Raw genomic sequence first — 27,893 nt, 5'->3', positions numbered from 1 at the left:
AGCCGTTCCACGACCCCCGCCACCGCTTCTGCCCCTTCCGCGGACTACCGTTGCGCCGACTCCGACACCGAGCTCGAGGTAAACATCATGGACAACGGCTCGATCCAAATTCCCCGCGGCTCCTCCGTGCGGCACGGTTCCACCACGTCACCGCATGCAAGCCAGCGCCCACTCGACTCGCCGCTTACACGCTTCCGTCGTCTTCCCGCCGAAACAGCAGACGACGAGGCGATCGAGGACGAGAGAAATGAGAAGGCTCGCGCCGATGACCTTGTCGTCAAGCTCAGAGGAGAGAAGGAGCAGCAGGAGCAATCGCAGATCGGCGAAATGATCACGGAGCTCTGCCGCCATGTGTCAGTTGAGGCCGCGGCGGGTCCTGTGGCTCTGTACGCACCCCGCTCACGCACCGGCTCCGTCTCCACCGTACGCTCGGCCGGTGCGCGCCGCCCGTCCCACCGCCGCGCATCCACGTCCCGTGTTTCGTTCCCGGACACTGTGGTTGAGCATGACCTCGCGCGCCGCTCAGCCAAGTCAGACCTCCCGCGCATAGATTCCGAGAAGACGCTCGCGCATGAGGTCTCGGACGATGAGGCGACGCTGGGCAAGACGAAGTCGCGTGACTCGCGCTTATCGGTGGCCCGTTCCAGCGGCGATGGCGCCAAGTTCTCGGACTCTGAGGACGCCGAGGCGCAGTGCCGGGCGGAGGCCGCAGCGGCTTGCCAGAGCATGTCGCGTACCCGCAGGATTCTTCTCGGCACCTCAATGATGCTGACGGTCCTCATCTCGGTGCGTGTAGGATCTCGGTCTCGCTGATGGTAGTCGATGAGCAGCAACGCCGTGATCCTCACCATCCCCTCGCTGGCGGCCGACCTCGGTGTAGGACAAGTCGAGGCGCAATGGGTGTCGTCGGCGTACTCGCTCGCCTTCGGGTGCGGTCTGCTCTTCGCCGGACGCATGGCCGACATCTACGGGCGCAAGTATCTTTTCCTAGGCGGCCTGACGTGCACGCTCGTGTTTTGCGTGATTTCAGGCTTCATGCCCAACCTCATGGCCCTCTGCATCGTTCGCGCCATCTCGGGCCTCGGCCTCGCCGTTGCCACCCCGGCCGGCTTCGGCATCCTCGGCGTCACGTTCCGCGAGGAACCGGAGCGCACCATCGCCTTCTCGTGTTTCGGCCTCGGCAACCCCGTGGGCGCGAGCGTCGGCATGCTCGTCGGCGGCGCGGTTTCCGGCGCATCCCGCCAGGGCTGGCAGCACCTCTACTTTGTGCTGGCGGGCCTGTGCGTCCTCCCTTTGGGCCTCGGGATATGGGCCATCCCCGCCGACCCCAAGCGGCCCGCCCACCTCCCGCCGCCAGATCGGCGCGTCGACTGGCTCGGCGGCGTGCTCATCACTGCCGCCCTCTGCCTCTTCACGTTCTCCATCACAGCGAGCGGCGTTGCCCCCGCCGGCTGGCGCACGCCGTACGTCCCCGCCCTCCTCGCCGTCTCGGTCGTTCTCTTTGTCGCCTTTGGGTTCTGGGAGCGCCACGTCGAGCGCAACACGACCCTCCCGCCCGTGGCCAAACTGTCCATGTTCACCCGCGACGGCTGGAGCATGACCTACATTCTCCTCACGGCGTTTTGCCCGTTCGTCGCCATCGCGGGCTGGGTCTACCTCGTCTCCCTCTTCTACCAAGAGTACATGCACATGAGCCCGCTGGGGAACGCGATCCACTCGCTGCCCGCGAGCATCTGCGGCATCTTCGCCGCCGTCGCGGTCATGTTCATCGTGCCGCGCATGCGCGCACCATACGTCCTCATGATCGGCGGCTTCCTCTCAGGCGTCGCGTGCATCATCTTCGCCGCCGTGCCTGCCGACGCGCCGTACTGGTCCGGCCAGTTCGTCGCCATGCTCTGCCTCCCCTTCGGCGCCGACTTGACCGTCGGCATCGGGTCCATCCTCATGTCCAACCTCTGCGAGGACGGCGAGCAGAGCGTCGGCGGCGCGCTGTTCCAGACGGCCACGCAGATCGCCTCGGCCCTCGGTATCTGCATCTCGTCGCTTGTCGTGTCTAACGTCGCGGAGCAGAAGGGCTCGTTCCTCACGGGCATCCAGCACGCATTTGGCATGTGCACCGCCTGGGCGTGGATCGTCGTCGTCATTGCCACTTGCACCAACCTACGCAAGATGGGGTTGGCAAAGAATGTTGGCCATGGCCGCGCCGTGCACTAGTGGATGGTATGGCTGCCACTTCTCGACAATCCCTCTACTAAATCTACGCCATCGGACTATAACTGTATCAATGAAATCATCATCCTGCGCTGAGTTGGTATGGTGCGGGCTGACGAATGTCATGACAATGAGCATAATGGGCGTCTACAGCTGCTGAACCTCCTCCCCCTCTCCCCCTCTCGAAGTCTGGCTCCCACCATGTTTTCCCCATACCCTCAAACATTATTCGCAGCTATTCTGAGCCAGACCTTGAGCCAGGCACACCAGATCCAAACCCAACCGATCCATGCTCCAGCCTCTCGTGATCGGCTTCTGTCGTCGCGTTTCATGACACGGGGACGGGCGTGACCCGCGCCGCGACGCGACTGATTTCTCCGACTTGTGACGCGAGGTCGAGAGTAGGTCTCACCTTGCGAGGGCCAGGCCCTCGCGCAGTTTCATGACATGATAGCCATGCCGGCATCATGGAATGAGTGCGTATGGCCGACATTAACGGAGCAGTGGCAGTAGCGCATGGCGGTGACCGTCAGTGACAATGTAAGCCGAGGACAGTCCCGTTGCGCCCGTCTTCGCTGTCCCATGCACTCTGCTCGATGTAAACACCCAACATGCATGCTCTCCCGCTCACTCGTCCTCCTCGTCGCCCTCGTCGTCCTCGTCCCGCCGCTTCTTGTCCTTGCCCTTGGCACGCTTCTTGGCGTCCTTGCGCTCCTGCCGGCCGCGCATGACCTCGCCCTTGTCCGCCTTCTTCCGGTCGAACTTCTTCGTGCCCTTGCCGCCCTTCTTGAGCGCAACCGTGTCCGCGACCTCGAACGCGGCTTCGGTGCTCGCGCCAAGCATGACGCCGTGCGCGTCGCCGCGCAGCACGTCGTCGACAATCACGCGCGACCCCGAAGTCGGGTATCGCGCGGACACGCCGCGCGCGACGAGCGGCTGCGCGAGCAGCTCGGCCAGCTCGGCCTTGAGCTTGTCGACCTTGCTAGCCTTGGCGTGCGAGAACGGCCGGTCGGGGTCGTCTTCGAGGTCAGAGAGCCTGGCGTCAGTGGTATTCTACACTCGCGCCTCACATGGACGGGTCGATGTCAACGTCCATCGCCTCGGCCGCCTCGAGGAGCCAGTTCTTGTCGTGCGCCTTCTTCTTGCTTGCGTGCTGCGCCTTTTCGAGCTCGCCAGCTATCCGCACACGCTCTTTGAGCGTGCGCAAAAAGCCGCCTTCGATGGGCATGTCGGGCGGCGGGGCGGTGCGGCCGAGCGCTTTGAGTAGGCCGCGCTGCACGCCGCGGTCTTCTGGCGCGACGAGTTGGAGCGCAAAGCCCGGGTTTTGCGCGCGCGCCGTACGGCCCGAGCGGTGGACGTAGGCATCGGCGCTGCGCGGGAGGTTGAAGTGCACGACGTGGTCGACGTGGGGGATGTCGAGGCCACGGGCCGCGACGTCGGTCGCGATGAGCACCGAGTTCGGCTCGGACCGGAAGCGGTCGAGGTTGCGCAGGCGCTGCTTCTGCTGCAGCTGCGAGTGGAGGGGGTGGACGGGGACGCGGAGCGTCTGGAAGAGCGGGATGAGGCGGCGGATGCCGTCGATCGAGCCCGTGAAGACGAGCGTGCGCCCGGGATACCGCAGGAGCATGTAGTACAGGTAGAGGTCTTTGTCGGATGCGACACACTCGATCTGCGCTTCGCGCAGCGTCGCGACCAGACCGCCCTCGGGAGAGAGGTCGATGACCGCGGGGTTGGCGTCGCGGAAGTCGAGGCGCTCCACGAGATCCTCGAGCGTCGAGGAGCGCTTCCTCCCCCGCCGCTTGTAGCGCTTCAAGTTGGCCTGGAGGTCCTTGCTGAGCGTGGCGGAGAAGACGAACGTCTGCATGTCGTCACGCGCCTTGGTCGCGGTGAGCTGCGTGCCGGCAGCCTTGAAGATCTCGTCCTCGTCCTCGTCGACGGCCTCGGCGTTGCTCCCTTCCCGCTGGGTGAGCTTGACGATCCTCTCGAGCTCGGCAAAGTGTCCCGTCTCAATCATGCGGTCCGCCTCGTCGATGATGAGGAACTTGAGGGCGCGCACGCTCGCCGCCAACGCGTCGTTCATCTTCAACAGGTCCCATAGACGGCCGGGGGTGGCGACGAGCACGTCGGCGCCGCGCTCGACGATGCGCGCTTGCTTGTGCGCGGACAGGCCGCCGATAACGCTGCCCACGGACACGCGCGGCGGCTTGCCCTTCTCGCTCGGGCACGCCTTGGCGAGCAGCGCGCTAAGATTCTCAGACACTTGCAGCGCGAGCTCGCGCGTGGGGCAAAGGATGAGCGCCGAGAGCGGCCGCTTGCCCGACGTCCGCGGCTGGCGGAGCACGTGCGAGAGCACGGGCAGCGCGTACGCCAGCGTCTTGCCCGAGCCTGTCTCAGCGACGCCGACGACGTCGCGGCCCTCGAGCGCGAAGGGGACGGCACGCTTCTGGATGTCCGTGGGCGTCTTGAATCCCAGCGATAGCAGGCCCTGCTTGAGGCTCGAGTGGAGGTCGACGCCCTTCCACGCCGGGAGCTTCTTGTCGTTGAACGCCGGCTCCTCGTCCACGACGTTGTCGTCGGCGTTGTTGAGGTCGGCCTCGTCCAGTCCTTCGAATGTGAGCGTGTCGAGTTCGTCTGGTTGGTCCTCGTCGCTGTCGGATTGTTCCTCCTGGACCTCTTGATCCTCGTCGTCGTTCTGCTCCTCCTCCTCGCCCCCCTCCTCATCCTCATCCTCCGCCTCCGCCTCCGCCCTCTCCTTCCCCTTCGCCTTCGTCTACAATCAGCACCACTGACGCTCGCAGAACTCACCACAAACCGCGCCGTGCGCCCGCCGTCCGGCCCCTCCTCCCATTCGACCCCGACATCCTCGAGCTCTTCCAGCATCATCATGCCCCCGCCCGCATCCATGCCCGGCAGACTCGACGTATTGACTTTGCGCCACGCAAGCTGGTCGGCGCGCAGCCGTTTCTTGGGCTGCGCGTCGTCCTCCGCCCTGCGCTTCTTGCTCTTGCTCGTGCTCTTGTCTTTGCCCCTGCTCTTGCTGTTCAGCTGGGCCTGCTTCGCCGTCGCCCTCGGCGGCGTGTCGAGCAGCGCGAGCTCGACTTGGTCCTCGGTCGTATCCGCGCTCGCCGCAGCGCGGAGCTTGGCCGCATGCCGCCGCGCCGCTTGGCGCGCCTTCGCGGCCTTCGCGAGCGCCACGAGTCCCTTCTTGTCCGTAGCCATAGTGGTGGTGCTTGTGGAGATGTCATGTCAACTTTTGGCCACCTCCACTCTACGCGCACGTGATGCGGCGGAGTGCGTTGGCACTCCGCACCTCAAGACACGTGATCGTGGCACACGTGAGCGAGCGTCAATGACGCACGCTGCACGCATGAGACGATCCGTTGCCGCTGCCGCTGCCGCTGCCGCGCGTGGATTACGGCGCGTGCCTCCCGGGAACAGCTGAAACGGCATGCCGGCAGTCACGCCCGCGTCGGCGCACGCTGTCCCACGTCGCCGCGGGACGTAGCGTAAGAGGAACTGGAAACGAGGTACGCTACATTCCGGGATGCGGGTGCGGGTGACTGGCGACTGTGTGCGACTGCGCCAAGTCGGGAACACGTCAGCGGCGAAGATCCGGGAACAGGACCGAAGGACAAGGTGCACGGACAGATGGGCGCTATTGATGCATGTGCTAACCACTACAATATAGTAATACAAATGTCCGGGAAGAGTCCGTGTTGGTTCTGGCTGCTCGCTCTGATGATGCGTCGCCGGCGGCTGGGGCAATGGGTTGTGGATAACTTGCTCGTCGCCGAAATATACCGAATATGTTGATTACGACCGCCGAGATATGATGGTCGGTCGGAGAGGGTGAGGGTGGGTGGCTTACATGCCAAGGACCATGCGGGCTTTGCAGGCGCCAACTTTGGCGCCGTGGCGCAGCAGCGCGTCGCTGCGCGCAAAGTCCTCGCCGCACTGGGCGCACTTGAACGTCTTGCTCTCGCGGTGCGTGAGGTGGTGCCGGTCTCGGTCGTGCTTGCGCACAAAGCTGATGGTGCTGTCTGTCAGCTGCAACCCTTTGGCATCCGTCCACTCATCCACTCACCACTCGGGATCCTGAGTGCACCGGAATTCACGGAAGCCAACGTGGGTCTTGACGTGGCTGTCAATGGCTGACTTGCGAGGGAACGGGTGGTCCCTGCACTCCTCGAAGCGGCACTTGAAGTACTTTGTTCTCTTCTGGGCGGCCTCGTTCCATTCGCATGTCTCCTGGTAACACTCGCGGAAGCACTGGTCGACAATGGTCGTGTTGCCGCTAAAGTGCATCTCGAGGAGACGCTCGACAAGCTGGTCCATGTCGTTGGTCGATTTGATGACGAGGTTGCCCTGCTGGGTAATGGTGAATGCCGAGCGGAACTCGTCGACCGAGACGGGCTCCATGAGTCGCTCACTAGCCTTGATCTGGCCGTTGTAGGCGGCCGCCATACCCTCGCCGTTGTGAGCGCCGTACATGATGGGGTCAAGCGTGGCACCATCGGGCGCGGGAGCCAGGGCCGGAGGCACCGGGGACGGCATCTTCGGTGCCTTCTTCCCCTTAGGGCCAGGCTTCAAGGGCTGCCCGACGCGCTGCCGCCGTGCCACAGGGCGCTTCCGGGGGGGTGAGACCGGCATTGTCGATTGGACGTATCCACCACCCATCATCGGCTGGTGTTGCATGTACGTGAACTGGGCGGGGATGCCAGTGGCACTGTACGTCACCGGAGGTGGACCGAGGTTGGGCTGTTCGTACCCAGTCATGCCGCTCATGCCACCATACATCTGTGTCCCGTTGTGACGGAAAGCCGCCCCACCGTGATGGAGACCTTGCGAGCGCGGTTGGGGAACACTCGTGGAGCGCAGGAAACCGCCCATGTTGGGCTGATATGTCGCGAGTGAGACCGCCGTGTCGGATAACCGACGGAGATGTGCCGGCGTGTGAGTAGGTCGGCCGATCCCGACCGGCGGCTGAGTGACGCCCACCATGGCACTGGCCATGGCACTGGTCACAGCGCTTGGAATTTGCTGCGAATACGCCTCCATTTGGGGAAGAGGTGGGTGCAGAGCGTGCTCTTGCTGCTTGATATCGAAAAAGGTGGGCACGCCCGACATGGAGGCGGCTCTAGCGTGCTGGTGGGAAGCCCTTGGAACCGTGGGCGGCATGGGCAAGGAGGGAGTGAGAACCATGCCGGCTGGGGAGTGCAGCATCGGCGAGGTGGTGACGGCCGGCGAAGGCATCATGTGATTGGAGTGTACTGCTGGCGAGGGCAGCTGGGGGGCCGCAGGTGGGGCGGGCATGGTGTATGTAGCGGTCATGTCGGCGTTGCAGTCGAACATGTAAGAAGGATGCGCGTTTCCATCTTGAATGGTCTGTGATGACCAGGTGAGATCCATTGGGGTTGCGCTTGGCCCTTCCGGGATTGTCGCGAGGAAGGATCGGTCGGCGGCACGAGTTGCAGGCGGGATCGCCGTGGCCGGCATGGCCGGGCCTTGAGTTTGAGGTCCAAGGGGTTGGTGCTGCTGCTGAACAAACGTCCTGGTGAGACCATCGACAGGGGAACCGTCAGCCAGGCACGGCGAGTTTGTCGAACTCGATGTACGCTGCCTCTTCATCGTGTGGTGGTGATGCGGCTGCGGCTGCGACAGCTGCTGCTGCTGCTGCTGATGTTGATGAATGCCATCGAGCTCTACTAGGCTGAGCTGATTTGTGGAATGTGCCTGCTGAAACTCGGCCATCGAGCCGATAGAGATCGAGCGCTGTACAAGCCGGGATGTTGAAGCCTGCTGCTGCTCCTCGCCAGTGACGCAGCCGAGCGGAAGGGAGCTCTTACGTTTGCGTTTAGCACTTTGACCCATGATGGGCGGCTGAGGTGCATTCTTGAACGCCTCGAAGAAATTGGCTTGAGTCATGTCTCGGGACATGACAGGGGCGGAGGAGGAGGAGGGTGAGACGCCATTGAGCTCGGTAGGGTCGAGAAAGCCCAGAGCGCTGATATCGGCGGGCTCGACGAGGCCCTGTGGTGGGAGGAGTGGAGTGGAGAGTGACTGGTCGCATGAGGACGAGTTGCTGATGCCATCAGGAAAGGCAAAGGCCCAGTCAAAGCCGGGATTAAGTGTAGGACCGGCCGGGGTCGCGGAATGATGATTGCGAATGGGTGGCGATCCGGTTTCGGATGGGACATGGCTGTTGTGGCCAGAGTTGTCGTCGATCGCTTCGGCCCGAGAGGAGAAAGCGAACGAGTTCTGGTCAAAGTGGGTGAACTCGTGAAAGCCATCTACCGAAACGACGTGAGGTTCGGCGGCGTCCATTGTGGAGGACTGAAGCATTGTCAGCACGGAGTTGTTATGGCGTGGAAGAAGAAAACATGGGCATGGGATGAAACGGCGGGACGGGAGGGCCAAGGGGGGGGGGGGGGGGGGAGGGGGGGTCTGGGGAGAGACTCACCGTTCCGCACGGAGATTATTGAATGTAAATACTATGCAGCAAGGATTTGCAGTCGGCGCTGCGATGGATGAGAGGATGGACTATGATGCAAGGCGGTAGCACAAGATGCAAGTGCTTTGGGCGATGGAGGTGGGTAGGAGGGAGAGGAGGGGGAGGACGAGGACGAGGGAGGACGAGCAGGAGGAGGGGCAGGAGGAGGGGCAGGAGGAGGATGAAGATGAGGAAGAGGAGGAGGAGGAGGAGGAGGATGGATTGTGGTTGTTTGTAGACAAATTGCCAGGAGGGAATGGGGGGCGGGGGGGCGGGGGCGCCGTGTTTGGGAGAAGTGACAGCAGCGAGCGATGGGGGTTGGATTTGGGGTAGGGGGTGTGTGGTGGAGAGGAGGGAGATGCAGAGCAAGTGAAGCAGAGCACAGAGTAGATGGATGGAAGAGATGAGGAGAGTGAGAGAGTGAAATATGTAGACGAGTGAGTGGTTGGAGGATGGGATGATGAAGGATGGAGGATGGATGAGGAGGGGGGGGGATGTTGTGTTTGTTGACTTGGTCGAGTGTTGGTTGTGTGTGTGTGTGTGGGTGTACGGTTTGTATTCAATCCTATTCAATCCTATTCAGTCTCAATTACCTACGCTGAGGGGGAGGGAGGAGGAGGGAGGGAGGGAGGATTCCAATTGGCGGATTGACGTCGCCAGGAATGTGAGAGTGAGATGAGGGGTTGTTGTTGTTTGGTGGGTGCCTGAAACCCTGACTGGGTGATGTGTACCTCTCATCCCTGTTAACCCCCTCAGTCCTCAGGCCTTATGCCAACGTACCGACTCGCACGCCCTTTGCAACTGGATTGTCCTCCCTGAATTCAGGGATCATCCACCCGGGCCACCCGTCACTCTCGCCATAACTCAAAAAAAAACCTCGTCCTTGTCCATCCTCTAACCATCTGTTGGCTGTTGGAAATACACACTTGGCATGAGAATGAGAGACACCAGCCTATTCATCACAGACGCTGCTGCGCCTGCCAACTTGAATGCAGGCAGACGAGAATGGAAATGCTGCTGTAGTGTTCCGCAGCAGCATCCGGAGAGCAAACCTTAAGATGCCCAAGGCTTCCCATTTCAAAACTGCCGCCTCCGCCGCCGCCGGCATGGGGCATGGCGTGTTGCTCGCGTGGCAACAGGGGGGACGGGGGGAAACAGGAAGCGCCAGGGGAAGATGAGAGGGGAAGCATGATGATCCATGAGATGGGCGACATGAAAGAACCACAGGTCGGTCCGGATGATCCCACTTGGACCCTACTTAAACCCTTAGATGTTACTTACTTCCCCTCCTTTGGTCATTACGCTTCAACGTTACTCACCCTGCATTCCCTGATATCCGTATTTCCGTCCTCATTCTATCATCCTCCAAACCTGCTCGTTGGATCAGCGCCCCCTCATATCCTCAGGGTCTTACCCATCAGTATCCAGGGTCACCATCATGGTTACCCCCCGGGGTCGCCCTGAAGACCATTTTAAAAATCAGGCGCGAACTCTAACGAGGATAAACGCCACATCGTGTCTCCCTTGCCGGGGTTAGTGGTAATGCCGCTGCAGTGGAAAGCCACAAGGCCAAGAAACCAATCACAACACAGCCCTCCACTCCTTTCCCCAGTGGTGGCGGCCTCAACCGCCCGTACGTTGCCACGCTACTCATTCCGTGGCCCCACCCCCGCACTCATCCTCCATCTCCATCTCCCAACCCCGCATTCTACTGTTCCATCTTTCCACCTCCATCCACCACAATCCCTCCCACCATGAGCTCTTACGACGCAACAATCGACCCAGCACTACGCGACCTCCCCCCTCCTCCACCAGCAGCAGGCGTCAAGCGCAAGATACGAGCTGCAAACGCTTCCCCAGTCCCAATACCTCAAGACAGAGGAAGGGTCACTCGCAGGTCGGCTGCCGCTCTCCTTTCAGCAGCTCAGCAACTTCATTCCGCCACGTCGCCCAGCAGTGACAAGGCCCTTTCCGCTCCCGATCTTGAACCCTCTAGAGGCGAAGAGGAGAACAAGTATCAGTGGACGCCACGAGACAGCGCTGTAAGTCTACAAGTACGCATCTGTGAAAGGAGTAACGGTGCGCGGGTGCCTCTACCCCGCGTGCGTCAGGCCCAAAGAAATTCCAAACCTCCCTCCTAACTTTTAACCCATCCCACCGTCTCTTTCCCCCGTTGCTTCATCCCACGCTTCTGTCTCGCCATGCTGACAATGATATTGTTATTGTAATCTCTGACAGAAACGCTCTCGGCATCGCTCTCCTTCCAGTCATGCCGGCGGCGGCGGCGGTGGCCATGCTCCTGCTCCACCCCGCGTCAACAACTGGACAGCTGCCCTAGCTGCAGGATCTCCCAATCTTTCTCCCACCTCAGCTCCTCCTCAAGGAACAGGTGGCCCCTCATCGTCGTTGCACTCACCCACTCTTGGCGGCATCGACAACCTCGCAGCCGCTGCGGCGACATTCCAGCCCAACCCAGTATGTCTTGTTTCACGTTTCAACCGCCTCAAATCAAACGCTGCAATGTTTGGCGCGACCGTTCGCGAAAGCATTCCTTAGAGAACATCTTCTCGCTTCAATGCTCACGAGATCTCACTGACACCCCAGCCTCGCCAACAACTGCCATATCCATATGGCCTCACGCCGTTCCGATATCCCTGCCTCACGCCACACCTCCCCCAACCCCCACCAGGCGATCCGACGAATCCGGCCTTTATCGCTTTCGATCCCTCACACGCGAGCCAGAGAAGCACCACCACGTCGCCCAGCGATTCGTCGCGCTCAAACGGCCACATGGCGCCGATGCCCGGCTCGATGCCCGCGAGCCGACCCTCGTCTCGCGGCCGCGACGACCACTTTGCCTCGTTCTCGACGCTGCTCGCCGCATCTGAAGCGCACTCGACGCAACAGTCCATCGCGGGATCGCATCCGCCGTCATACTATCCTACCCCCGAGCGCGACTTGGGCGGGCGGTAGAGTCGTGAGCAGTGGGCGCTGTGAGAGGTGATGTGATCAGCGGACTGCGTAACGTTCCTTTGCGTGGACGGGGAACACAGTATTAGTGTATACTGGGGGCAGCTACGACGAGAGAAGATCAGAGAAGCGGGCAGATTGTATCATAGACAGCTAGAGCTAGATGCCGGTAGGAGTTATTTGTGTAAACACGGTGGAATTCCGCCGGAAGTCTCTGCGCCGTTCTCGTTGACGCTGCTATACAGCTAAAGCAGCTGCAAGCCCAATCCCAGACTGCACATAGTAGTGTATATGCGAAGCACGGCCGCAACGTACCCCGCGCCGCTGGACACGATGATGGCCAGGACGATGAGGAAATCTCCATCTCCATGTCCAGCTAGCGCACGTGGGTGATCGGGGTGCCTTGGTACCACTCTCGACGTATCGACGTATCGACGTGCCAGCATCGCACCGGTCATGGCCATGTATCATGTCAAGAATCGGGGCAGCCTCATAGACGTGTAGACGTATGCTCAGACAAGGATTAGACGAACGACGTTGCTCGATGTATTGCACCACTGCCTATCGTGACCGGTGGTGGAGGTGACGGAGGCAGATGATGCGCCACACCTCCCGTCACTCAACTCAATCCAGATCCTCCAGTTACTCCAACTCCCATCCTCTCCATTCTCGCGCTCCCCCCGCCGCGCGGCAGTCTCGTTCGCACGCCCACCCCGACCCTCCCCTCCGACCCTCCACCTCCGACCCTCCACCTCCGACCGTCCGCTCGTTCGCTCCGCTTCCGCAGCGCCCAGCGCGCATCCCTATCCCACCCATCCATCCATCTTCACTCCTCCCCATCCTCCCAGCCATCATGTACGTCTCACGAGGCCGCGAACGTCACGCACGCTCACCCCAGGAACTACGTGCAGCTCGAGAAGCTCGGCGAGGGGACGTATGCGACGGTGTACAAGGTGTGTTGTGGCGGCGAGGGAAGGGAGGAGGACTGATGGCAGGGCCGGTCACGGACAACGTCGGAGATCGTCGCGCTCAAGGAGATTCATTTGGATGCTGAGGAGGGCACGCCGAGTACGGCGATTCGCGAGATTAGTTTGATGAAGGGTGAGTGTGGGAGAGGGGGGAGGGGGAGAGGTGGAGGGAGGAGGGAGGGAGGGAAGGGGAGGACGACGGTGGGCGAGAGCGGAAGAGTGGAAAGGACGAGTGGCTTGGTCTCGAGGACGCCGGAGCAGTAGGGGACGGCTTGGGAGAGTGGCCTAGACACGAGCAGCCCCACCGATACCGAACCACCTGACCAACCCACTAACACCCAGAGCTCAAGCATGTCAACATTGTCCGCTTGCACGATGTCATACACACCGAATCCAAGCTTGTTCTCATCTTCGAGGTGCGTCTACCTCCCGGTTCCAGCTAACCACAGTTCTGCGAGCAGGATCTGAAACGATACATGGACACGCACGGCGATCGCGGTGCGCTGCCCCTCAACACTGTCAAGAACTTTACATTCCAGCTCCTCCAGGTGCGTGGCATGCGCTTCTTGCCACTAACCACAGGGCATCTCCTTCTGTCATGCAAACCGCGTACTCCACCGCGACCTCAAGCCGCAGAACCTCCTGATCAACCGTCGCGGCGAGCTCAAAATCGGTGACTTTGGTCTTGCGCGCGCGTTTGGTGTCCCAGTGAACACGTTCTCAAATGAGGTGCGTTCGCCCTGTCTTTGTCGGAATCCCCATTCACTCGGTGGCTGCCCCAGTGCCCTGGCTCGGCCCACTGACACCAGGTCGTCACTCTCTGGTACCGCGCACCGGACGTGCTTTTGGGCTCGCGCACATACTCGACGTCAATTGACATCTGGTCCGTCGGCTGCATCTTCGCCGAGATGATTACCGGCTACCCTCTGTTCCGCGGGCGCGACAACAACGACCAGCTCGTCCAAATCATGAAGATCGTCGGTACGCCCTCAGACGCGACTCTGCAGCAGATCAAGATGAACTCGCCGGAAATCACGCTCAAGCAGCCTCTTTCCAAGCACCCGAAGCAGCCGCTGCACGCCATCGTGCCCAAAGCTCCACGCGACGCCATTGCGCTTCTCGAGCACCTGCTGCAGTTTGAGCCGAACCGTCGATACACCGCGATCGATGCCCTCGGGCACCCGTACTTCACCTCTGGCCCCATCACGCCCGCAACGCTCAGCCCCAGTGTAAGCAGCTCGACGGCAAGTCTTGCGCTGCCCCCCCGCGTCGCTGCTCGTGCTAGCCAAGCGTCTGCCGCGGTCCAAGCCCAGCAGGCGCAACAAGCTCAGGCTCAGGCGCAAGCGCAGGCGCAGGCTCAAGCCCAGGCCGCGCAAGCCGCGCAAGCGCAGCAGCACGCGCGCCAGCAGCAGCAGCAACAGCAGCAGCAGTACATGATGATGGCGCAGCAAGCTGCCGCCCAGCAGCAGGCTTATTACGGTACGCGTGTCCGTGACGAGCGCTTACGCCAGACCCCAACATGCAGGCCCAGGTGGCCGCGGCTCAGGCCCAGGTGGCTGCCCAGGCGCAGGCGCAGGCGCAGGCTGCAGCGCAGATGCAGATGCAGCAGCAGCAGCAACAGCAGCAGCAGCAGCAGCAGCAGCAGCAGCAGTTCTACCAGCAGCACCAGTACCAATAGCCTGCTGCTTTTAGTCCGGTCCGTATGAACGCGTCCGTGGTAGCACCGGCGGGGGGGCAGCGAAGAGGAGTGTACTGCGAGCTGACAGGTGACGAGGGGGAGACGGCCTACTACGGCGGCCTCCATTCACTATTAGCCTATCATTCACTTTGGCCTCAGCAAAAGGCATTTCTGTACCCTTGCCTTCTGGGCGGACGCTGCACGAGGCCGCGGCGCCCAGATCAATGTCCGACTGCCGACCTGCCCATTCTCAATGGACGGATTTGCGAGTCGCTGACGAGTGTGCCACAGCCTGCCGGCCACCGAAGGGCGCACCCGTACGTGTCTGTCCGGCGTACCGGCGTGCATCCCGTCCCATTGCTAGACTCGTGAGATTCCACCTGCCATACCTCCACCCACGTGGCATTGCCCCCGTCGCCACCCATTCATCCATTTGCACAACCCCTCTTCTCACATATCTCATCTTGTCGCTCTCGACTTTATCCGCCTCGACTTGACCCGCCGACTCTCGGCCACACACCGAGACAAACATGCCCCGCAAGTCGCGCGACGTGAAGAGCTCTGCGCCGTCGCCGTCGCCGGCGCGCGCGACGCGCGCGAGCCGCAGCAGAACGGCGGAGGAGCGGGACGAGGCCGCCGTCGCGACGCAGCCTACCGTTCTCGAGGAGGAGGAGGAGGAGGAGGAGGAGGGTGAAGAGGCTGGAGCGGAGGAGGCGGAGGAGGCGGAGGAGGCGGAGGAGGCGGAGGCGGAGGAGGGTACGAAAGGGCAGGCGCCAAAGCCGTCGCGCGAGGAGCGGATGGCCAAGCTCAAAGAGCTGCGGATGCGATTGGTGCGTGATCTCTGCGAGCGGGCTGACGGCAGAACGAGAGTGCGGCCGCGAACCGGCGCGACTTGGTCGAAGACCACCAGAAGTCCAAGGTGACGGCGCGCGAGCTCGCGCGGCTCGAGAAGCAGCGCAAGCTCGCCAAGACGCTGCGGCTCAAGGCGGACGCCGAGGCGAACGGCGAAGACTTGGAGCGCCGCAAGGCGTGGGAGTGGAGCATCGAGCAGAACGAGCGCTGGGAGCAGAAGCAGGCCGAGACGCGCGAGCGCCGCGACCACACTTTTAACCGTGAGCCGCGGCATCGGACGCCTCGCTGACGCCAGATGCCAACGACGAAGCGCATAGGAAATACGAGAAGAATGTGCGCACGAGCAAGCCCGACCTCGTGGGCTATGCGCGGCAGAAGGAGGCCGCGATGGGCCTCGAGCCTGGCTCGCTCGTGCCCCTCGGCCTCACGAACGACATGGCCGCCGCCGGGCCCAGCCGCAACGCGGCGCTCAGCGCCGCAGAGGACTTGTACCGCTCCGCGGACACGCTCGCGTACGGCGACAGCAAGCCGAGCGAGGACGCCGTCGACCGCGTCGTCGGCAAGATCAACAAGGAGTGCGTGGAGGACGCGCGCGAGCTGACCCCAGTCTGGCGGGTACCGGGCGCAAGCGCAAGAAGCGCGACGAGAGCGGCGACGTCACGTACATCAACAGGGCGAACAAGGTGTTCAACTCCAAGGTCGCAAAGTTCTTCGACAAGTACACCGGCGACATCCGCGCCAACCTCGAGCGCGGGACTGCGCTCTAGGTGCCTGTTCACGATTGTAATGCTACACTGTAATCCTGTAACGACAGCGCAAGGGGAGGGATGCCTGAGTGGCCGTAGTTCGTCAGTGGCATGGGACAGTCATGTCCCAAGACCGCATGGTCAAACAATGCATCCAGTCCTGAAGCCCAAGCAGAGCATCAGTCTTCTACATACCTCTCCTACAGATCGTGTGCCTCTCTATGCGGGGATCTTGACGCGCCACGCACTCATCGGCAGCGCCATGAGCCGCTTGATCGTCGGCAAGATGTGGGTGGTGAGCAGCAATCCACTGCAGACGACGCACAGCGCCGTCATGACAAAGTACCCGTCGCGCGTGATGACGCAGTTCCCGCCTGCGGCGGCGCACGCAGCCTTGCCGACCTCGGACGTACATTCCTTCCCTGTTTTGGGGCACACGGAGTGCGTGAGGAGGTCCACGGCGCGCAAGATGAGCGGCTTGGGCCACGTCCCGCCGAGATTGGACACGGTGTTGAGCAGCGTCATGTACGTGCCGCCGATGAGGGGGTCGGCGATCTGGGTGTGGAACGCGGTGATGCCAACGAACTGGACCGTATTCGTCAAGCTCGTCATGAGGATGGTCGCGATCACCAGGGCAAAGTAGCCCGTCCCCACCTCGCCGGACTCGGGGAAGAGCCAGATCACGCAGGCAGCGACGACGGCCATGCCGAGGCGCGCCCAGAACGCGCCAATCCACACCTTGAGCACGGAAGTCGCGGCCGCCGTGCGCTGGTTGCCTGCGCTCAGAGGATGTCGGCCCTCGTCCGTGACCGGGGGGCGCGACCACTTGGCCGCAAGCCAACCGACTACCATCTGCGCGGGGAAGTCGAGGAGCGCCGCGACGGCCAGGTCCTCCTTCGACAGGCCTTTCTCGAGGAGCTTGAGCTGCGTCACGCTCTCGTTGACCTGGAAGCCGAATTTGGCGATGAGGAGGATGCAGAGGAAGCTCTGGATGTCTGAAGTCAGCACATGAACCGAGAGGAAGGCTCACTCTTCAGGCGCACAATGCTCCACATGATGCGGTACACTTTGCCGACGTCGAGGTCAGGTTCGTCCGCGTTCACGTCGTCCTCCTTCTTGAAGTAGACAAGCCAAGCTGTGACCACGAGGTACACGCCGCCCCAGAAGCGCATGTAAGCGCCAAGAGAGATCAGTGGTGTGTCCAGCGGCGTCGAGCGGAAGTAGCGGTTGCTGAAGTCGACAGAGTTGAACGCGAGGAAGATGGTGAAGCTCAGCGCGGAGCCGATGCCCAGTCCGATCGTCTGGGCCGTTGAAGCGTAGCTAAGATTCGGCGGGGATAGTAATGTGAGTGCCCATCCGTCCACAGCAATGTCCTGCGTCGCTGCGGCAAAGATCAGACTCCCAAACATGAGCGTGATGAAGTGCACATCGATGACTTCAGCCTCGAGCCACCCTTCGACTTTTCGGCCAAGCAGATAGAGCAAGACACCGACAAGGGCCTGCACTGGAACAACCCACGACTTGCGCCGGCCCCACTTGGGCACGAACCAGGCGTCGACAATCGGACTCCACAGCAGCTTGAGCGAGTACGGCCATGTGGACAGCGCGAAAACCGCGAGCTTGGAGTACGAGAGTCGTGGCTTGAGGAGGAATGGCAACGTGCCGAACGTTAACCCCAGAGGAACGCCCTGCAACAGGTCTGGCGTCAACTCTTTGCTTTCTAGTCGGCCAAGTAGCCAGCTAGCCAGACTCACATAGCACCACCAGCAGCGTAAAAGCCTGCTGATCCCGCTTGCTCTTCAGACCCGGCTCAAACTTCTCTTCCTCGACCTTCTGGAGCGTGCCCTTCTCGGACCGCAGCAAGCCCTTCTCCTCGAGGTCGCCGACGTCCTCGACGTTGCGGCCGCGTATGCCACCGCCGGAAAGCATGTCACCAGTACGTGATGAAGAGGAAGTGGAAGAGGAAGAGCTGTCGTGTTCCCGGTGGTCCTGTGGGGAGTGCTCCCGGTCGTTCCCGGACCTCGATGTCTCAGAGCCAGGGCCTGGACTCGGGCTCGGCGGCGAGCTGTTCGGGCTCGAGGTGCTGAGCGGTGGAGAAGGGTATGCGGTGCGTCGACGGAGACCAGCCGGCGATGCGTCCGAGTCGATGTTACAAGAAGTGGACGATGTCGATGTGGTGGAGATAGACGAGGGCATGCCAGAAATCGCGCCTTCAAAGTCACCCAGGGCAGAGGTGGAGGCCGATCGCGGCATGGCAGCCTCACGAGAGTAGGGTGGAGAGAAACAGTCAGATTGCATCAAGTATTCAGATGTAACAGTTCAGAGGAGTAGGACGATGCACGCGGCACGTTTGCCACCAGAGACGGCCTCGTCAGCGCTGTTGATCGTGACTAAGCATCAAGGACGTTCGAGGACAAACGTGGCCTGCCACGTCGGTGGCAAGATCGGCAACAGGATTGACCAGGCATGCCAGGCACGTGTCAGCGACAAAATGTTAGCGACACCGACTACCGCAGAGCCACAGTGACCTCCCAGAGTCAGCACGCTCAGAACTTTGATGAGATGCCAGCCGCGGCTCAGCATTGTGCATGTGAGGACCTTTGCGGTGCATGTTCTGCGAGCAGTCCGCCGCCTCTTCCCGCTCATTACATTATGAGTGCGGTACGGCGCGCGCCGGCGGGATCCCCCTTAATCTTTCTGCATGCCCTGGAAATGACGCCTGACACGTCGCGTTGGCCAAAGTCAATTTCATCCAAGCTCTCTTCCCACCACCACTCACTCACTCTCACAAACTCACTCTCATCATGTCCGCCTCTCTCTACCCCGCCGGCGTCAAGCCCATCGAGGAGCGCCAGCGCCCCAAGACCATCTGCATGTTCGATGTGGACGGCACCCTCACCCCGGCCCGCCTCAAGGCCAGCCCCACCATGATCGCCCACCTCAAGGCGCTGCGCGATGTGTGCGCGATCGCGTTCGTCGGCGGAAGTGACCTCGTCAAGCAGGTCGAGCAGCTGGGCATCGACGGTGGAAACAGTGAGTCGTGACCGTGTTGGGTGTCACCGCGACGCGAGCGAAGCGTAGGGATGCGGGGAAAGGAATGCGGCGTGCGTCGTTGTACGAGCCACGCTGGCGCTGCGGCTCTGCTTGCTGCCGCGATGGCAGCAGTGATATCACAGAACTATCTTCTGTTTGCACTCGGGCGTCTACGATGGGCCTCGTTTCTCACCTATCCTTCTCTTTCCATTCTCCGGCTCTATTGGGCGCACACTCACACCAGTCCTCGACAACTTCGACTACTGCTTCGCCGAGAACGGTCTCACCGCGTACAAGCTTGGCAAGGCCCTCGAGCCCACCAGCTTCATCAAGCACATCGGCGAGGACGAGTACAAGAAGCTTGTCAACTTCATCCTCCACTACATTGCCGACCTCGACATCCCCATCAAGCGGTGAGTTGGTGTGGTTGCCTGCTTGAAATGGTTAGCTGGAGGGGACACGAGCGAACGCGCAGGACACGATGCGCACAAAGACACGGCGAAAATATTAGCGCAACGGTTCCGCGGGCGGTATCACTCGAGAAAGCGTGCCTGCTGAGCTTGTTGCTGAAGGCAACCTTGTTCTCTCGCGCCGAGAGTGAAAGACGATCGAGAACCTCGACCAGACGCTGACTTCAGCGGCACCTTTGTCGAGTTCCGCAATGGCATGATCAACGTGTCGCCTATCGGCCGTAACTGCGCGCAGGACGAGCGTATCGCGTTTGAGAAGTACGACAAGGAGCACGGAATCCGCCCCAAGTTTGTCGAGATTCTGCGCGAGAAGTTCGCCCACCTCAACCTGACCTACTCGATTGGCGGCCAGATCTCGTTTGACGTCTTCCCCGTCGGGTGGGACAAGACGTACGCGCTCGGGCGCCTCGAGGGCGAGGGCTTTGAGGAGATCCACTTCTTCGGCGACAAGGTGTGTACTTGGCGGCTGGCCAAGATCAACCCATCATGTGGTGTGCTGACCGCAGACCTTCAAGGGCGGCAACGACTACGAGATCTACGAGGACCCCCGCACGATCGGGCACTCGGTCACGTGCCCCGAGGACACAATGAAGCTCCTCGACGAGCTCTTCCTCCACCAAAAGTAGAGTAATAGATGCATGGACAGTGGCTACTGCACGCCCAGCGCGACCTCGACCTCGTCGCGTCCGCGGCGGAGGAGCGTCTCGGCGAACTCGTACCCCTCCTTCTTGTCCAGCACGCGCTCGCACACTTCCGCATATGCCTCCGCGATGCGCCGCAGCGCGGTGCGGTGGATGACCTCGGCCGAGCGCGGGTTCGCGAGCAGCGCCAAGCGCGGCGACGTGAGTGGGTCGTGCGAGGTGAGGAAGGACGAGAACTTCGTGAGGGCGGCCGTGAGCTCGGTCGATGTCGCGCCGGGGAGGCGGGAGAGCGGCGTCTGTTGTCAGCTCCGTTGCGCGGACCCTCACGTCAGGTGGCCGGTTGTGGATGGCGCGCATGACGGGCGCGAGGCCGCACTGCTCCAGCAGTTTTCCGTGCTATTGTCAGCTCCGCGTCTTCCAGCCAAGCTTACATGTTCGAAGGTCATCGACTCGACGTGCGTCTCAATCTGCGCTTGGAGCGCCTTGACGCGCGGCGCGGTGAACGGGAACGGCTCCAGCGTGTGCTATGCATCAGCGTTTCGCCTGGCATTCAGCAGGGCGGGAAAGCTCACTTCGAGATACTCAAGACAGTTGACGAGGAACACGTCCTTGTCCCATGCCCCGTTACTCCCACTTCCCTTCCGCAGGTCGGCCATGCGCTCGCACATCTCCACGGCTGGGTCTACCGCCGCATCCAGCAGCTTGGCGAAATCCGTCTCGCGCTCCGCGGCGTCCACGAGCGACGTGTCGTACACGGCGATGATCTCGCGCAGGACCTGACACACGTCGCGCAGACTGAGAGGTGGGGAGAGTGTCGCGTCTGGTGGGTGCAGGAAGCGGAGGAGTGAGCGGCCCTGGGCCTGCAGCGTCTCGAAGAACGCCGCGTTGGCATAGTCGTACAGTCTGGCGTCAGATGAACCTCCCAACCTGCGGGCTCACTCCTGTAGCGTCTTGACAAGCAGCGCCCCCGGTGCGATCGTCTTGCGCATGGTCACGAGATAGAACTGGACGAGGTTCACGATGCGGTATGTCATGATTATGCCCTCCTGACTCTTGATAGTCTGCTCAATGCGGAGCTTGAGCGGGCGCCCTAGTCCCTCGAGGTCGCGATCCAGCGCCTCTGCCACACGCCTGTCCGCGTCCGTAGTGCCCGCGTCGCGCTCGGCGCCAACCATGCGCTGGGCACGCACACCAAACAGGCTCTCGAGGAGCTCATGCTCGCTCGCCGTCGCCTGGTGCACCCACGCCAACATGTCGCCGACGTAGCGCGTCGGGTCGTGCGCGTGGATCTCGATCGGGCGTGGCAGGCCGTTCGGCCCGCCGCGCGTCAGCGCGTCCAAGAACGCCGTAAGAATGGCGCTCTGCCGCGTGCTCGTGAGCACACTCAGCGCGTCCTTGAGCTGCGCCGGCCGCGTCGTTAGCCGCTTCACCGCTTCGCGCATCGCGGGCGACACCTCGAGGTGTGCTTCGCGCGTCATCTGCCGGAACGCAAACTCGAGCCAGCGGTGCAGCTTGGCGTACCCCGCCTCCATCTGCGTTCCCGTGATAGCCATGATGTCCAGACCGGCCTGCATCCGGCTCTCGTCGCCGCCGAGGAGCGCCTGACAGTCGCGGCGGATAGTCTCGACACGGTCGAGCGCCGCGAACAGCTCGGGGCCAACTTCGTGGTCACGCGCCGTCAGTGCTGCCTCTTCGGCCGGCGTGAGGGTAAATCGTGCAAGAAACAGCTTGACTAGAGATAGGCGTAGTTGTGCGCTCGCACTGAAATCAGACCGGCGCGCGCAGATTGAAAGGGCTCACCGCTGCGATCTCAGCCCGTCCGCCCTCTCTAAGAGGTACTTGGTTCCCGAGTTTGCCTGGTCCAGCTCGGCCTGTACCGCGTCGCATCGACTCTGCATGTCCAGCATGTGCTCGCGCAACACGTCCAGCTTCTGGTCCACCTCGCCGAAGGCAGTGAGGAAGCGCTGCGCCCCGCCAGCCATGCGCGCCTCGATATCGCGCTTGAGATTGCGGCGCGCGGTCGCGGCCGACTGGCCTTTAAGCGTGCGGCGGATGGGGAGGATGTCGTCGTCGTCTGCCCGCCCCTTGCCCTTGGCAGAATAGAAGCTGGAGGCAATTTCGAGCGCCTCGCGGCTGCTGCGGTCGTCAAAGCTCGTCCCGATCGCCTTGTAGATGCGCAGGGAGATGGGGTTGTTTCGTGATGCGGCGGGAGTGGGCGTCGCGCCGCCCGAGCCCGATGGACCGGGGGATAGAAGGCTAGCGCTAGCCATTGGGAGTGAATGGGATGTCAACAAGAGTAGAAGATGGCTAGCGTCATTGGTGAGTCGACGGAGACGCAGACACGCGTCTGCCTCCGTGGCATTCTTCTGTACGTAGCTATATGTATTGACCTGCCCTGATCGACTGAATACTGATTAGCCCAAGATTAACCCCAGATTAGCCCAAGGGGAGGTCTCACTTAAGGGCGACGACGTTGGTCCCAACGACCAAGCCCAAGAGGTCGACCTCATCTCTCCTCTTCTTTCCTCCACTTGTTCATCCTCCATCTCCTCTTTTCTTTCTCATCATTCATCCCCACCCTCTGCTCTACACGCAGTAACTCTCCCTCTTACTATACTCCCACCGCCGCTCCCTCTATGGCTCCTCCTCAGACGCGGTCGCAGGCGAACGCCTCGCCCACACCTAAACCTCTGGCATCGACATCAGCTGTCGCCGCTGACGGCGACGGTGTCATGCGTCAGCGCCCGCGTGTTGGCTCGCGCTCTCGTAACGTTGACGATGTCTACGACGCGAAATTGTGCGTATCCCCGTTCTTTGCATCCCTGCTGACCCACAGTGCTGTTGATCTCGCGTGAGCTAAGAGCGTGGTCTGAAAGCAATTGGCTGAATGCTGACATTGACTCGGTACACAAACACAGAACTACCACGTGAGTGAATCGACATAGCACCACCTGTCTGTGGCGCTACCATTGATAGTTTGCTGACTGGAAGTGTTGATGAGAACGTCTTCCTCTTCGTACCCAACCTCATCGGATACGCACGCGTCATCCTCGCCGGAGTGAGCTTGTATTACATGCCGGTCCGCCCTTTGCTGTGTACAGTCATCTACGGCATCTCCTGTTTGCTGGACGCGGTCGACGGGCAGGCCGCGCGTGCGCTCGGCCAGGCATCAAAGTTTGGCGCTGTGCTTGACATGGTCACGGACCGCTGCACGACGGCGTGTCTGCTCTGCTTCCTCGCCATCAAGTACTCTCAATTCCCGTCGATGGTCATCATTTTCCAGTTCCTGATCGCCCTCGACTTTGCCAGCCACTACATTCACATGTACTCGTGAGTGCGAGTTTTGAGACTCGAACGCGCGCCGAGCCTTTGAAACCGGCGAGGGGGCCGTCGGGGGCCGGTGGAGGTACCAGCGGGCAAGGGGTCTTGGCATTTTGCCCAGCCCACTAAGCCGTCGGAGAGTGCTCCTCTGACCGAGTTTAATCGGCTGGGATGCGTTGAGGCGCATCTTCGCCATGCGCGAGCATCACAGACCCCATTGCATATCCGGCGAATATGGCCATCTTTGCATGTCTTGCCCACGCTGACCACAGCTCGCTCGTTACGGGCTCGTCGTCGCACAAGAAGATCACACAGGATGTTTCCAAGATCCTGTGGCTCTACTACAACAACAAGGTCACCCTTTTTACGTTCTGCTTCTGCAACGAGCTCTTCTTTGTCGCCCTGTACCTTATGGCCTTTATCCACACGCCCATCTCGACTGCGACTGGCTGGCTCACGTGGCCCCAGCTGCTTGCCGCCCTCAACTTCCCCGTCATGTTTGGAAAGCAGATCATCAACTGCGTGCAGTTCTGGAAGGCATCGAAGATTGTGAGTAGCGTGATGTCGATTAGTGGCGTCACATCTGATTCTGTGGGGCTTGCGGCGTGAGGCCGACACGCTCTACAGGATGGCGCTATGGGCAAAGAGCTGACCCAAGCTTGTGGGTATCGACCTGATTGAGCGTCAGCAGGCTCGCACTGCGGCGCTGAGAGCCTCCACCGCTCAGGCCGTTGTCGAGTAGACGTCACGACGCTTTGGAGCGTCGTCATCGCAAGTCGCAAACAACCTGTGCGGGTTGCAGGTTGACGGAGAGGGGAATCGCCGTGCGGCATTAGAGTCGCGCGCAGATCATTGTGTTCGCACAGCTATGTATAGACTACTATGCTCAATTAGACACGAGGGAGTAAGCAATCAAGGGCCCAGATCTATGCATGTCGGGCGCGGACTAAATATATACAGTATGGGGCAGTCGGGGCGGGGCGGGAGCGCGCATCAACGAAGCGATGGGCGTAAGCTTGTGTTGGTGGTCGTCGCCATCGATGTCGAGGACTGAACGGAGCGCCCGGGCGCAGCGCGGCTTGGAGAGGAATCGCAGCTTAGCGACGGCGCGACTTGCGGGACTGGACCATCTCGAACCCGTCGTCGTCGATGACAGGCCCCTGGCGCTGCCTGGGCTCCTGCGGCTGAGCCTCGACGAGCTGTGGCGCCTCCTCCTCGTTTTCGTCGTCGTCGTCGTCCTCGCTCTCCCACTCCCCCTCCTCCCCGACCTCGACCTCGACCTCGCCGCCGCCGTCGTGTGCCTTGACGCCGCTCCGGCTGGCCTGTGCGGCCCTGCGCTCGAGGGCGTCGACGACCTCGCCCCGGCCCGCGAGGATGTCGCGCCAACAGCGCACGATGTCGGCGCTCATCAGCTCGATCGAGTTGTCCTCGACGAGGGCCTCGAACTCGTCGCCCATCACCTGCTCGAGCAGCCCGGCGACCTGGTCCTCGCTCAGCGGCTCGTCGCCGCTGGGATCGATCGCGCCGCTCGGCAGGCGCACCGCGCGTTCCTCGAACAGCTCGACGAGCTCGGAGAGGAGCCACGTCTTCTTCTCCACCGACTCGGGCCCGCCCCACCCGTTCTGTACCGCGATGGTTAGCGCGGGCCACAGGTCGAAGAGGGCGAGGACGCCGCGCGCGAAGAGCAGGATCTCGGGGGCGGGGGTGGACATCGCGGGGTTGGGGTTAATGGGCGGGAAGGGAGGAGCTGAGAATGGGGTTATGCCTCGAGACTCGAGGTGATGGCGAAGGAGCTTGCAATGCTATGAGCCTGAGAGAACCTCCACTTCAGAAATCTTGAGTGATAGTGGAGATGGGTGGCGGCGGTGATAGCTTGCCACGTGGGCGTGGCACTCCTCCACCTGGCGGACAGGCGGACCTGGCGCGCTGGAAGTCACTCGTCACCGACTTTGGCGCGTCGGCATCTCATCTCAATCACTGTACTTGACACCCAGACAAAACACAGCGCCATGCGCGCTCGATCCATCTTCACCACACTCCTTTCTTTCGCGGCGGCGCTCGTGCCCGCCGCCGCGCGCTCGTCGACCGGCGACCGCGTGCTCGTCGTCCTCGGCCCCAAAGTCCAGCAGGAGCACTACAAGGGCTTCTGGTCGTCTCTTGAGCGTGCGTCGCGGCGCAGGCCATAACTGACAGCAGAACGCGGGTACGAGCTGACGTTCGCGGCGCCGGGGGACGAGCTGCTGCTCGATGCGTTCGGCGTGCCACTGCACGAACACCTCATCGTCTTCGCCCCCGACACGGACAGTAAGCTGATCCTGTGACGCAGCTCACGCAGAACTCGGCAAGCATGTCTCTCCCCAAGCGCTCTTCGATGCGCAGGGAACATACCTCAACACACTGTACATTCTCTCTCCCGAAATCGGGGACATGCAGCGCACCGTCTTGAAGCAGTATGGCGTGGACGTCGCACCTGCCGGATACCAGGTGCGCGATGCGTTCTCGCACGTCGGGGGCCACGAGAGCTGCTGCGTCGTGCTTCCGCAGTCGTCGAACGTTGCGCCCGACACCGTGCTCTCGGAAACAGGCCCGATCGTCTACCCGCACGGCACGGGCTTCAGCCTGTCCTCGAACCCTCTCCTCTTCGACGTGCTGCGCGCCCCGCCGACCGCGTACGTCGGGGACAAGGACGGCGCCGCGCCGTCCACCAAGCCAGGGCACCCGGTCAAGTTCGCCGGCGAGGCGATGTCGGTCGTCGCGGCGCTGCAGACGCGCGCAAACTCGCGCATCGGCTTCGTCGGGTCGCCAGCCATGCTCTCGGACAAGTGGTGGGGCAAGCAGCTGGACGGGGTGGAGAGCGGCAACCGGCAAGCGGTGGAGGACTTGACGCGCTGGCTGTTCCAGGAGACAGGTGTGATCCGCGTCGTCAAGACGCACCACCACCGCAAAGGGGAGAGTGCGCCGCGCGACGCGTACACGAAGAAGGACGAGGTGACGTACGAAATCACGGTGCAAGAGTACCAGACGCGCGGGAACGCGTCACGCTGGGGTAACTGGGACGGGGCGTTGCAGCTCGAGTTCACAATGCTGGACCCGCACATCCGCACCGAGCTGACGCCCGTCGGCTTCCGGCCGGACGGGACGACGTACCGCGCCACATTCGACGCGCCGGACCGCCACGGCGTGTTCAAGTTTGTCGTGAATTACTTCCGGCACGGGTGGAGCTTCCTCGAGGCTGCGGACCGCGCGAGCGTCGTGCCCCTCCGCCACGACGAGCACCCGCGCTGGATCGCGGGCGCGTATCCCTTCTACGCGGGGTGTTTGTCCACGTCCGCCGCGTTCCTCTTCTTCACGGCGTTGTGGATGCATCTCGGCGAGAGCGATGCGGGGAAGGCCAAGGCGGAGTAGGTAGACATAGACATGCAGTGATAGCAGAGTGTTGGAGGGGGTGGCTGCCCCACGTCAAGGTTCATGGCACGTGACTACGTGGTGAGCGTGGCACGTGTCAGGTGCTGCGTGACGACGGTGACGGCAGACAGACGGACATGGATCTCCATATCACACAAGGAAGGAGGTCAGCCCCGAAACCAAATGCTGGAACTGATGGCCTGAACTCGACCTCCGGCCCAGCTCCAGCCACAGCTCCAGCCAACGCTTACACCGAGTCAGGCAGATCGGATAGATCGGAGGAGAATGACGCCACTCCGCCACGCCCGGGGAGGTCAAGGTTAGTCGAGATCCTGCAATCCTGACGTATGCAATCAAGCAGCGTACCAAGCAGCTCAAGCGATCAAGCAGAGCTGGGTGGGAAGTGGCAAGTGGCAAGTGGGGAGTGGGGAGTGGGAAAGGCTACGTCGACATCTGTCACTCGGCTCATCTATGCCCCCCCATCACTACTCACTATCTGAAGACGTATCGTCGCCTGCAATCGCCTGTGCAGCCGCGGCCCACACCACTCGTTCGGCTTAAATCACATGACCGACTTCGCTTGTGCCCACCACCCCACGATTTAGCGTCGACCGAGTTCAGGGCTCGAAATGAAAATGCCACAGCCCTTGAGCGAGTTCGGCAGGAGGGCGATGAGCCGAGGGCTTCACACCAACCTTGTCCAAGGATGCTCCAGGCCGCCTGGCGTCACGTTGCCACCTTGCCACCTTGCCAGCTAAATTGCCAGTCGATGGGACGCCATCTTTGTATCTTGCCGGCAAGTAGGGAGGAGGAGTGCAGGCGGAAGCATGCAGATCAAGAGGCATTTGCTGTCTCGGCCGTGCAGGATGAGGCCTCGAGTCCAGGGGCGGGATCGAACGGAGGACCGGGACGCGGAGACGTCACTTGGAGTAATTGGAGTAATTCGAGTAATTCGAGTCCTCCACGTCGAAAATGGAGGCGATCCAGGCACATGAAATCGGACAAGGTGAGCAAAAACTGAGTCACCTGGCAAGTCCCTCTCGGCCCTCTCGCCTCTCGTCACCCACATCTCGTGCAACGTCAGTGAATGCCATCCAGGGCCAACTCC

General features: G+C 61.8%; 11 protein-coding genes across 11 annotated transcripts; 5 read left to right on the top strand and 6 right to left on the bottom strand.

Annotated features, from left to right (window-relative positions):
* Positions 1-726: 726 nt before the first annotated feature.
* Positions 727-2,214, top strand: COLE_06656 (uncharacterized protein; the record flags this gene model as incomplete). The annotated part of the gene is made up of 2 exons (XM_018424959.1): positions 727-786; positions 820-2,214. The coding sequence occupies 2 exons, from the start codon at positions 727-729 to the stop codon at positions 2,212-2,214; spliced, it is 1,455 nt and encodes a 484-aa protein (XP_018279942.1).
* A 624-nt stretch (positions 2,215-2,838) lies between these two features.
* On the bottom strand, positions 2,839-5,430 carry COLE_06655 (uncharacterized protein; the record flags this gene model as incomplete). The annotated part of the gene is made up of 3 exons (XM_018426581.2): positions 2,839-3,247; positions 3,282-4,981; positions 5,017-5,430. The coding sequence occupies 3 exons, from the start codon at positions 5,428-5,430 to the stop codon at positions 2,839-2,841; spliced, it is 2,523 nt and encodes an 840-aa protein (XP_018279943.1).
* Positions 5,431-6,075: 645 nt separating this feature from the next.
* Positions 6,076-6,516, bottom strand: COLE_06654 (uncharacterized protein; the record flags this gene model as incomplete). The annotated part of the gene is made up of 2 exons (XM_018420312.1): positions 6,076-6,247; positions 6,299-6,516. The coding sequence occupies 2 exons, from the start codon at positions 6,514-6,516 to the stop codon at positions 6,076-6,078; spliced, it is 390 nt and encodes a 129-aa protein (XP_018279944.1).
* Positions 6,517-10,455: 3,939 nt separating this feature from the next.
* COLE_06653 (uncharacterized protein) lies at positions 10,456-11,674 on the top strand (the record flags this gene model as incomplete). Its single annotated transcript, XM_018422811.2, has 3 exons — positions 10,456-10,743; positions 10,940-11,176; positions 11,306-11,674. The coding sequence occupies 3 exons, from the start codon at positions 10,456-10,458 to the stop codon at positions 11,672-11,674; spliced, it is 894 nt and encodes a 297-aa protein (XP_018279945.1).
* A 242-nt stretch (positions 11,675-11,916) lies between these two features.
* On the bottom strand, positions 11,917-12,135 carry COLE_06652 (uncharacterized protein; the record flags this gene model as incomplete). The annotated part of the gene is made up of 1 exon (XM_018422812.2): positions 11,917-12,135. The coding sequence occupies one exon, from the start codon at positions 12,133-12,135 to the stop codon at positions 11,917-11,919; it is 219 nt and encodes a 72-aa protein (XP_018279946.1).
* Positions 12,136-16,134: 3,999 nt separating this feature from the next.
* Positions 16,135-18,213, bottom strand: COLE_06651 (uncharacterized protein; the record flags this gene model as incomplete). Its single annotated transcript, XM_018422813.2, has 3 exons — positions 16,135-16,910; positions 16,946-17,614; positions 17,670-18,213. The coding sequence occupies 3 exons, from the start codon at positions 18,211-18,213 to the stop codon at positions 16,135-16,137; spliced, it is 1,989 nt and encodes a 662-aa protein (XP_018279949.1).
* A 506-nt stretch (positions 18,214-18,719) lies between these two features.
* On the top strand, positions 18,720-20,044 carry COLE_06650 (uncharacterized protein; the record flags this gene model as incomplete). Its single annotated transcript, XM_018420781.2, has 4 exons — positions 18,720-18,948; positions 19,193-19,361; positions 19,587-19,869; positions 19,925-20,044. The coding sequence occupies 4 exons, from the start codon at positions 18,720-18,722 to the stop codon at positions 20,042-20,044; spliced, it is 801 nt and encodes a 266-aa protein (XP_018279950.1).
* A 23-nt stretch (positions 20,045-20,067) lies between these two features.
* Positions 20,068-22,329, bottom strand: COLE_06649 (uncharacterized protein; the record flags this gene model as incomplete). The annotated part of the gene is made up of 6 exons (XM_065626493.1): positions 20,068-20,355; positions 20,387-20,455; positions 20,491-20,583; positions 20,632-20,962; positions 20,999-21,820; positions 21,860-22,329. 6 exons carry the CDS (start codon positions 22,327-22,329, stop codon positions 20,068-20,070), a joined length of 2,073 nt encoding a protein of 690 aa, XP_065482187.1.
* A 366-nt stretch (positions 22,330-22,695) lies between these two features.
* Positions 22,696-24,122, top strand: COLE_06648 (uncharacterized protein; the record flags this gene model as incomplete). The annotated part of the gene is made up of 4 exons (XM_065626492.1): positions 22,696-22,856; positions 23,036-23,383; positions 23,653-23,929; positions 24,039-24,122. The coding sequence occupies 4 exons, from the start codon at positions 22,696-22,698 to the stop codon at positions 24,120-24,122; spliced, it is 870 nt and encodes a 289-aa protein (XP_065482186.1).
* A 355-nt stretch (positions 24,123-24,477) lies between these two features.
* COLE_06647 (uncharacterized protein) lies at positions 24,478-25,092 on the bottom strand (the record flags this gene model as incomplete). Its single annotated transcript, XM_018422814.2, has 1 exon — positions 24,478-25,092. The coding sequence occupies one exon, from the start codon at positions 25,090-25,092 to the stop codon at positions 24,478-24,480; it is 615 nt and encodes a 204-aa protein (XP_018279953.1).
* A 297-nt stretch (positions 25,093-25,389) lies between these two features.
* Positions 25,390-26,785, top strand: COLE_06646 (uncharacterized protein; the record flags this gene model as incomplete). Its single annotated transcript, XM_018422815.2, has 3 exons — positions 25,390-25,543; positions 25,577-25,684; positions 25,716-26,785. The coding sequence occupies 3 exons, from the start codon at positions 25,390-25,392 to the stop codon at positions 26,783-26,785; spliced, it is 1,332 nt and encodes a 443-aa protein (XP_018279954.1).
* Between the last annotated feature and the right edge of the window lie 1,108 nt (positions 26,786-27,893).

This window comes from Cutaneotrichosporon oleaginosum (genome assembly GCF_008065305.1).
Source record: "Cutaneotrichosporon oleaginosum strain ATCC 20508 chromosome Unknown ATCC20508_contig06, whole genome shotgun sequence".
Classification (NCBI taxonomy): Eukaryota; Fungi; Basidiomycota; class Tremellomycetes; order Trichosporonales; family Trichosporonaceae; genus Cutaneotrichosporon; species Cutaneotrichosporon oleaginosum.
The sequence above is the reverse complement of the archived record's forward strand: the minus strand, read 5'-3'. Positions and strand labels throughout refer to the sequence as shown.